The 9965-nt window shown below is 40.7% G+C and overlaps 1 protein-coding gene across 1 annotated transcript; it reads left to right on the top strand.

Annotated features, from left to right (window-relative positions):
* The first annotated feature begins 6449 nt into the window (after positions 1-6449).
* Positions 6450-7388, top strand: LOC122739268 (olfactory receptor 49-like). Its single transcript, XM_043981072.1, has one exon. It carries the CDS (start codon positions 6450-6452, stop codon positions 7386-7388), a length of 939 nt encoding a protein of 312 aa, XP_043837007.1.
* Positions 7389-9965: the final 2577 nt, after the last annotated feature.

Raw genomic sequence — 9965 nt, 5'->3', positions numbered from 1 at the left:
AATCTTGAGCCCATTTTGACCTCATTTTTGTATAAGGTGTAAGATGTTGGTCTATGCCTAGTTTCTGCCATACTATCTTCCAGTTTTCCCAGCAGTTTTTGTCAAATACTGAGTTCCTATCCCAGAAGCTGGAGTCTTTGCGTTTATCAAACACTACATTACTAGTGTCATTTACTACTGCATTTCCTGTGCCTAACCTATTCCATTGATCCACCACTCTATTTCTTAGCCAGTACCACATAGTTTTGATGACTGCCGCTTTATAGTACAGCTTCAATTTGGTACGGCTAGTGGTCTTGGGCTATATTGATCAGTCAATCAGTCAACTATCATTTATTAAGGGCCTACTATATCTCAAACACTGTGCTAAGAAGCTGGAATACAAAGAAAGGCAAAAAAATCAAACAATTCCTACTTAATCAATCAACAGTCAATCAGTAAACATTAATAAGTGTCTAGTAGTGCCTAGGCAGCTGGATGGTAGAGTGTATAGAGTGCCAAGTCTGGAATTAGGAAGACTCACCTTCCTTTGTTCAAATCAGAACTCAGATACTTACTAGTTGTATGACCCTGGGCAAGCCACTTAACCCTGTTTGCCTCAGTTTCCTCATTTGTAAAATAAGCTAGGGAAGGAAATAGCAAAACTACTCCAGTATCTTTGCCAAGAAAACCCCCAATAGGGTAACAAAGAGTCAGACATGACTTAACAACAACAACTCATGTTCATTGGGGAACAAAATCAAATAAGCATCCTGGTGCCAGGCACTGTGCTAAGCACTACTCTCAAGGACTCATGCTAATTGGAGAGACAACATGCAAACATCTATGTACAAACAAGATAAAGGCACATAAATTGGGAAGAGTCTTAGAGGGAAGGCGCTAAGATTAAAGATGATTGGGAAAGAAAATGGGACTTAAACTGAGCCATGAAGGAAAGGCAGGGAGGAAGGGACACAGCTTCCAGGAATTAGGTGACACAATCTCTGTGCTCTAGCCTGGTCAGACTACATCTGGAGTGCTGTGTTCAGTTTGGGGCATTCCAGTTCAGGAAGGACACTGATAAGTCAGATAGCATCCCAAAAAGGTTAATCAGGATGATAAAAGATCTTTAGTCTAAGCTAAATTAGAACCAGTTGAAAAAAAAATGGATTAACCCAGAGAAGAGAAGGCTCAAGGAGAAGAAGGGCTCTTTTCAAGTTTCAGAAGGATTGCTATGAGGGAAAATGGATTTGATTCGTTCTGTTTGTTCTCAGGAAGTAGAATCAGGAGCAGCAGAACCAAAGGGGAAGTGTCAAAAAGGCAAACTAAGTCTTTATGGCAAAAGCAAATTCCTAAGAGTAGAGCTTTGCCACAGTTGAACAAGTGGCCTGGGAGATAGGAGATTGCCCATCCTTGGAGGTCTTCAAACAATGTGTGTGGCCACATATTGGGTATGGTGTAGGGGGAATTAAGAGGGAAATGGGAATGGGACCAGAAGTCACTTCCCACTTTAAAATTCTGTAACTCAATTATCATAAATCATAGAGTCCATCATTTTATAGATGAAAAAGAACAAAACCCACAGAGCTAAAAGTGGCTTGCCCAAGGCCATATGGCCAACAAGGAGAAGGGGGAGGATGATTAATCCCATCTCCTCCCAGCTTTCAGAGTCTGGAGGCCTTCTCTTTGAACAAGAAAAAAAAAATGCCTCAAGAACAAAGACAATGTATTAGGCAACCAACTAAATTATTAAGTCTCCAAAATCATTTTCAGTTCTCATAGCCTGAGCATAGAAGTCTATGAAATTGACTGGAAACCCAATGCAAAATTGTCCTGCTGTAAGAAAACCTGAGGCCAATTGTTGCAAAAATTTTAGTGTAGTTTTGACCTTTAATAGCTTAATGTTGCATAAGACTTTTGGGACACCATGCGTACTATATTCTAAATTCCAAACTTACAAGATAAATTTGGGCACTATTGGTCACATCGGGGTAGTTATGTAGATATATTATCTGGAAAGAGGGAAAAGGTGAAATTGCCCACCTTCTTTCTATACCTGATACTGATAGGCTTCAGAAACAATACAGAGCTGACTTCCCTCATGCACTGAGCTCCCAGCCTCTGGCCCCCACCACTTCCCCTTCCATGGCCACACTGGCCAGATCCTAGACATAATCTTGTTTGCCCATCTTCCTCCTCCAAACCTCTCAAATCATTACCAAATGTAATACCTGCACAGTTAAACTTTCTCAAAACTAATTGTATGTCTTGGCCAAAACAAGGAGAGGAAACTTTTAGTCCCCATGTTGGAAAAAGTAACAGCCAAGGGGTTTGGGATGAGACTGTGGCCTTGTTATGATTGGGTTATAATGAATCTCTAGGGAGCCCAGCCCCATCAACCAAGAAAGGGGAAAAGAACCCTGGGAGGGTCAACTCTTGGCTTGTATACTTCAGTGTTTCCATGGAAACAAAGTAGCATCCCAAATACTACAGAACTGGTGCTTGCTCCACAGAGAGACTGCCTATTCCACAAATATCTCATACACAAAGCCCTTTGTGCACACCTCACCCCTACATGTACAAGAGCCATTTATCAAGAAGCCCCTGGGGGCCCACCTCGGGATGAACTAAATGAGCCTCCATCAGCCAAAGTCACCCTGTGACCCAGGAGGGAAGGAAGGAGGATTTGTTCCCAATAAGGAACATGCTTGCTCTTCCTGTCCATTTCTACACAAAGTTTCTTCTCTGGAAGCCCAAGAAGATACTTAGAGGAAAGGATCAGGGGATGATGTTATGATGGACCTGGCTGATGGGAGGGATCCAGGCACTGTATTTCCTTTGCTATGAAGTTATTTGTGGCATGTAATTATAGTTAGCTGACCATCCAGGAAGCTGAGGATGGTTTTTTTAGAAATCAAACCAATTAAGAGGCATGAAAAGTAGATATGAGAAAAAGACACAAGCTTATAGCTTCTGGAGCTGGCAGTGAGAATCAGATGTCTCCTTCAACTCTCTGATGCTTAATACAGAGTGGTAATAGAAGGAGCCCAAAAGTGACCTTAGCATTTGCCTAGTGACAGGTAACTTAAATTTTATGCATATTTTAGGGGAGTAGGGAGCAACACAGGGGTTACCTGATGATCTTAGAAAATCTGTGTTGTAAACTTAAGTCTAGTAAGGCATCTAGCCTGACCCAGGAGTCAGGAAGACCTGAGTTCACACCCTACCTCAAATACTTATTACCTGTGTGACTGTGGGCAAGTCACTTAACCTCTGTCTCATTTTCCTCATCTGACAAATGAGGATAATTATACATCTCCCTCCGAGGGTTATTGTAAGGATAAAAATATAGCAATATTTGTAATGTGTTTTTGCAAACTTTAAAGTACTATATGTTGGGTATTATTATTGGTGTTGTTATTATAGTGGAAACTCTAATAAATTTGTTGACGGTCAAGGGAATTTGTATGGATTGCTCTATCCAGGCTGTTCAACCTTGTACCATGTCACAGTCACACTTGAATAACCCAAAGATTATGACAGCATCAGGTTTGAATACAATCCTTGAGAATCCTTACACGGAGAAGGAAAACTATAGTCCCTCCATATCTAATTGAACCACACAGATCCAGAATTAAATATGCCTTGAGGCATAATGATGTGGCAAGGCCACCCAAGCAGGGCATCTTAGAGGGACCTCCACAGCCTGAACACTGCACTCTCATGCTACTCTACGTGGAGCCAAAGCTACATTTTTAGAATGAGAGGCTTCCTTCTCTTTCAACAATAACCCATTGAGCATCCAGACCCCCGCCCCCCCCCCCCACACACACACACCTGCTGGGCTTTCTCTCATCCCGTCAGTCAGAGTCCTGGAAAAAGGGCAGAATGTCAAGGATTCCTGGGATGTCGAATCTCTCCTTCACAGTCAGGTGAGCTCTCACATGCTGTTTCTTCATGACTTTAGCTTCATCAATTTCATTTCTTTTTTTGTTTGGTTTTTTGTTTGTTTTGTTTTTTGGGGTTTTTTGTGCATCAGTTTCATTTCTGAGTAAGAGAGGAAGAACTAAACTGATTATCAACTCAGCATGTCATCTGGACTAATGTAAAGTGCTGAGATGTCATCATTATTGTTATTGTGAATGAAAGAATGAAAAGACATCTATTGAACACTTTCGGTATTCCTCTCAGATCACTCTTTTGAGTGATTTCCCCCCAAGAACTCTAGGATGCTGATTTACATTGATACTTTTGCTCCCCAATGAATCTAAGGTCTGTTTCCAGCCATAATCTGTATTTTTTTTGTGGGGCAATGAGGGTTAAGTGCCTTGCCCAGGGTCACACAGCTAATAAATGTCAAGTGTCTGAGGCTGGATTCGAACTCAGGTCCTCCTGAATCCAGGGCCAAAATTTTATCTACTGCACCACCTAGCTGCCCCCCGAGTTTCCAGCCATAATCAAATCCACTCTAGATTCTCACCATCTTAAATGTGTACTTTTGTCTCTTCTGAAGAATCTTATACAATATTATAATCTATTTTAATTAATCTGACCACTTCTCTAGTTGATTCTAGTGACACTAGATTTCGCTCCTGTTAAAAATCTAGATACTCTTCTGAGTAGGTTGGCCTCAACATCAAATTTAATAAATCTACCATCTGATCTACCATTACTTACACACAACATATACAAACACACACACCAAACAAAATATTTTCCCCATTAGCCTGCTAGTTGGTCTGCCTATCACATCTCTTCCCACCCAGTCCAACTACTATTCCATTTGTCAAAGAGATATTCAAAAAGAGCCCATCTGACTACATCTCCCTCCTTCTCAATATATTCCAGTAGCTCCCTCCAGTATCAAGAATAAAATCCTCTGTTTGGCATTCAAAACCCTTCATAACCTAACCTTCCTGCTCCACCTTCCCAGATTTCTTATGCCTTACAATACTACCACCTCACACACTACAATCCACTGTCACTGGCCTCTTTACTCTTCCTCAAACAAGACGCTCTATCTCCTGACAATGGGCATTTTCATGTCAACCATGTTTGGGATGTCCTCCCTCCTCATCTCTGCCTCCTGGCTTGTCTGGCTTCCTTCAAGTCAGCAAAAATCCAGTCATCTATGGGAAGCTTTTCCCTATCCACCTTAATTCTGCCTTTCCTCTATTGATTATTACAAATTTATCCTGTGTGTAGCTTGTTAGTATGTAGTTGTTTACATGTTTCTTCCCCATTAGATTGTAATCTCCTTAAGAGCAGTGACTATACATATATATATATATATGTATATATATATATATATATATATATAAAAATTTGTTTTTGCGGGGCAATGGGGGTTAAGTGACTTGCCCAGGGTCACACAGCTAGTAAGTGTCAAGTGTCTGAAGCTGGATTTGAACTCAGGTACTCCTGAATTCAGGGCTGGTGCTTTATCCACTGCACCACCTAGCCACAGTGACTATATTTTACCTTTATTTGGAACCCCAATGCTTAGCACAGTTCCTGGCACATTGCAGGTACTAAATAAATAATTATTGCCCAAAGTACTTTTGCCCCAATTTTTTTCCCTTTGGTTTAATTTATAACTTTTATAGAATTGTGTTTTTCACATTTAAGTTTTTAAATTTCATTATTATTATTAATTATTGATAAAGGTAGCAGGTATAAATAATGAATATATAGAAAAGTTAGAGGTACTACTTCAACTATGATGTATCAGATTAGAAAGAGAAATAGTTTCTTGGAACTAAGAAAACATTCCTGAAGCATGAAGGAACAAGGGAAAAAATTATTCATAGGGTTGAGATAAAAGAAAGGTTTTTTTTAAAAAAAAAGTTGTTGATAATACATTTTCTCATAAGGAACAACAACAAGAACAACAAAATGACCAAACAGAGAATTTGTTTTGGTTAGGAAGTTAGGGTCTTATACCTAAGGGGACTAGTAAGAGTTTTGCCTAAAAAAATTTCACTCATCAGTCAAACTATCATTACTAAGCTTAATATTAGTCCATTTGAGTATCTAAGTCAACACTGATATTCTGACCCTAAGGTTCATGGGGGTCCCAATCCAGGAAAATGCCTATACATGCCACAAACTTGAATGAGATCTAGAACAAAGCTTCTTGCATTAAGTGAATGGGGGGGGGGAGTCACAAAATTTGGCAACAGGAAAAAGTTATGTATTCCTATTTTACATACCTATATACCTGGGGCCATGTAAAAATTTTTTGGGTGAAAAGGGGTCATGAGTGGAAAAAGTTTTAAGAAACCCTGGCCTAGAAGATGAGAGAGGAGAAAGGTGAAGTGGAGACTATTTCTACACATAAAAATAATGGAATCCTTCAGCTTAAAAAGCTTCATTCATTTCTTGTTCCCTTCAATTCTAGACCAAATGTGACCGCAGAGCCTCATAGCCTCTCTTGTTAATGCCCTGTCTCTCTGGACTCAGCAGGGAACATGGGGAACAATAGCACTACTGTCACCGAGATCATTCTTCTGGGACTCACAGATGCCTGTGAATCCCAGATGCCAATCTTCATGGTGCTCCTCCTGACCTACCTGATCACACTGCTAGGGAACCTCCTCATCATTGTCGTCACCCTGATGGATCATCGCCTTCACACCCCCATGTACTACTTCCTTAGAAACTTTGCTGTTCTGGAGATCTGGTTCACTTCTGTCATCTTTCCCAAGATGCTGAACAATATTTTAACAGGGAGTAAGACCATCTCCTTATTGGGATGCTTCCTGCAGGGTTTCCTCTACTTCTTCCTGGGAACTACAGAATTCCTCCTCCTGGCTGTGATGTCCTTTGATAGGTATGTGGCCATCTGTAACCCCTTGCGTTATGCCACCATCATGAACAGAGGGGTCTGTGTGCAGCTGGTGCTGTCCTCATGGGTGGGAGGTTTCCTTCTCATCATTGTACCTAGTAGCATCACATTTCAGCAGCCTTTCTGTGGCCCCAATGTCATCGATCACTTTTTCTGTGACAACTTCCCATTGCTAGAACTAGTATGTGCAGACACAAGCCTGGTGGAACTGATAGGCTTTGTCGTGGCCAATATCAGTCTGCTGGGCACCTTATCTGTCACTGCTCCCTGTTATGGCCACATCCTCTATACCATATTGCGCATCCCTTCAGCCAAGGAGAGACAGAAAGCCTTCTCCACTTGTTCCTCCCACATCATTGTGGTATCCCTTTTTTATGGCAGCTGCATCTTTATGTATGTCAGGGCAGGTAAAGGCAGTGAAGGGGAGGACCTGAACAAGGTGGTGGCCCTCCTCATCACTGTGGTGACCCCAATGCTCAACCCTTTCATTTATACCCTGAGAAATAAACAGGTGAAACTGGTGATTAGAGAAAAGGTGGGCAAGTGGATCTCTCAGGCCTGAGCTGGATCTGTAGAGCAGGGAAAATTCACCAAAGGAGGCATAGCCTCTTCTTGTTCCCTAAAAACACTGTTCTCAGTGTCTCCCTCTCTACTGACCCAGATAGTTTTGCTTTGTTCTCTTCACCAGGACCATCTGCCAGACAGAGCTATTCTCAATGCAATGCTCCCAAACCTTCTCATAGATACAAAACCCCAGAGGTCCCCTGCCCTCCTCACCCTCTGGGAACCTGGTGATTTGTGAGATCAGTGTAGGTCAGGTGGCAGAAAGCACAGCAAAGTCAACACCACTATTGTGTCTGCTTCTTTCTGTTGCCCAGTTCCTACTCATGCTTGTATCCTAAGTGTGGATTTCTTCCTTATAATTCTTTAAAACAAATCCAGCTATTGCTGTTGGATTTGAAACTTTTGAAATTGACATACATCATCACCAAAAACACTTCTGTTGTATCTTCCTTAAAAACCTCAGCTAAGTAAGTCAAATAGTTCTTGCCCTCTGTGAGTTTATGATGTAAAATGTACAAAATTGATAGAGATTAATATGCAAAGGTCAAATGGACATGATAAACAAATATTGAATAAATACTCTATTCAGATAACTTATCTACATAAATCAGACTCAAGAGGGAACTACATTTCATGGGGTAGAAGGCTAGTTAGATTGGAATCATACTCTCAGTTACAGTTAGAAAACAATCTCAGCAGAGGGGTTCATTGATTTTTAAGAGTGGTATAAGTAAATGCAATTAGCAATGATTCCCCAAATTGTATTAATTCCCAATGATTCCATCTCTTGCCTGCCTGAATTCACCCAAGTTATCCATCCCCACCCCCCATATCTGGAACATAGTAATTCCTTCTCTCCTCAAATCCACTGTTTAGAATCTGTAATATACCTCAGATCTCAGCTCAGGCATCACCTGCTTTGTGAAACCTTCCTGGATCACACAACCCTATCCCCTCTTCCAAGTATTATTTCTCTTTCCCTCCTCAGATTATCTTGTATCTATTTATCAGTGAAAATGTGGCATCATTCCCAGCATAATGTAAGCTTCTTGAAGACGGGTTTTTTTTCTTTTTTAGCTTTGTACCCTTTGTGTTTGTTGAATTAAAGGATATGATTACTAGTTTCTTTCCTATAGGACATGACTTAAACACAGGATCAAGATAGTGTGTCCTTGAGAATATTTGCCATGTAGTGGAGATGATGAACTGGGAAATAAGCCAAAATGAGGGAATGAAATCATCAGATAATGTTTAATCAAGGCTTTTGAAGCTGTCTCACTATTTTAAACTTTTTCTATTAGGGAATGAGGTCTTTTTTTATTCACCAGATTCTGATGTTCTTTTATAATATAAGATCCCAAAGGATCAGGAAATCATACATTCAGGGCTGAAAGGGACTTCTGAGGTCATCCCTTTTATAGATTAAATCCAGTTCCCTTTTATAGATTAAGAATTTGAGATGCAAAAAGGTTGAGTGATTTGCCCAAGATCACACAGGTTGTTCCAGAAACCACTGGATTCAAATTCAGGTTCTCTGACTTCAGACTGAACATTTTTTCCACTGCACTATACTGCTGAGTGCTAGCAGGAAGATGCTGTAGAATTCTAAACAAGGGCATGGCATATGCGATCACAGAGTAGTTGGAGAAAACAATTTTGGCTATTTTAGGAGCAGATTGTAGTTCACCAGAGAGATGAAGCTTTCAATGTCTAGGCAGAAAATGACCAAGGAATTACTGAGAACACACCCTCTAGAATGCAGAGGAAGGAACAAATTCAGAAGATGCTCTAGATGGGACAAGGGTAGGATTTCGTTCCATAATGGATGTGTAGAGGAATGATCAATTCTACATAGATATTACATTATCACCCTGTTTTCAGCACTGTCAGAACGGAATTAAACATCTTCCCACCCAAAACTAACTTCCTTCCAAACTTTCTTCACTGTTTTTAATGGTACCACTATTCTCCAACCACACAGACTCAAACTTGAAAGCTATCTCCCAACTCCTCCCTCTCTCTCATACCTCACCTTTTCACTGACTCCTGTCAAAGCCTTCCTGCACAATGGCACTCAGGTTCATCCTCTACCCTACCTTTCACTGCCACCATGTTTTTCATCACTACCCAAGAAGCACCAGCGGCTCCTCTTTGCCTCTAGGATAAAATCAAACTTTATTGTTGGGGACACTAAGAGGTCAGGTAAGTCATCCAGGATCACATGATTAGTATGTGTCAGAAAGGGAGCTTGAACCAGGAGCATCCAGACTTTGAGATCAGCTTCCCATATACTGTACTATGATACCATATACTCTTGTCTATGTATCTATACTGGGTGAGTATGTATGAATGTGTTAGTATTTGCCTGTGTGTATGAAAATATAATGACTAAAGATCTCTCCTCAAACAGAGGAACTGGGACAGACCTTCTAGAAGGTCTGCCTTCTAGAAGAAGGCAGAGAATATTTGAGCTAGTACAAAAGAAGCTATTAGCCCTGTTATAGAATGATGTGGATCTATGAAGTATGTACAAATAAAGCAAGAGAGGCTTCCAAAGAGGAGATATGGGACTTCT

The sequence above is a fragment of the Dromiciops gliroides genome, chromosome 2 (genome assembly GCF_019393635.1).
Source record: "Dromiciops gliroides isolate mDroGli1 chromosome 2, mDroGli1.pri, whole genome shotgun sequence".
Taxonomy (NCBI): domain Eukaryota; kingdom Metazoa; phylum Chordata; class Mammalia; order Microbiotheria; family Microbiotheriidae; genus Dromiciops; species Dromiciops gliroides.
The sequence above is the reverse complement of the archived record's forward strand: the minus strand, read 5'-3'. Positions and strand labels throughout refer to the sequence as shown.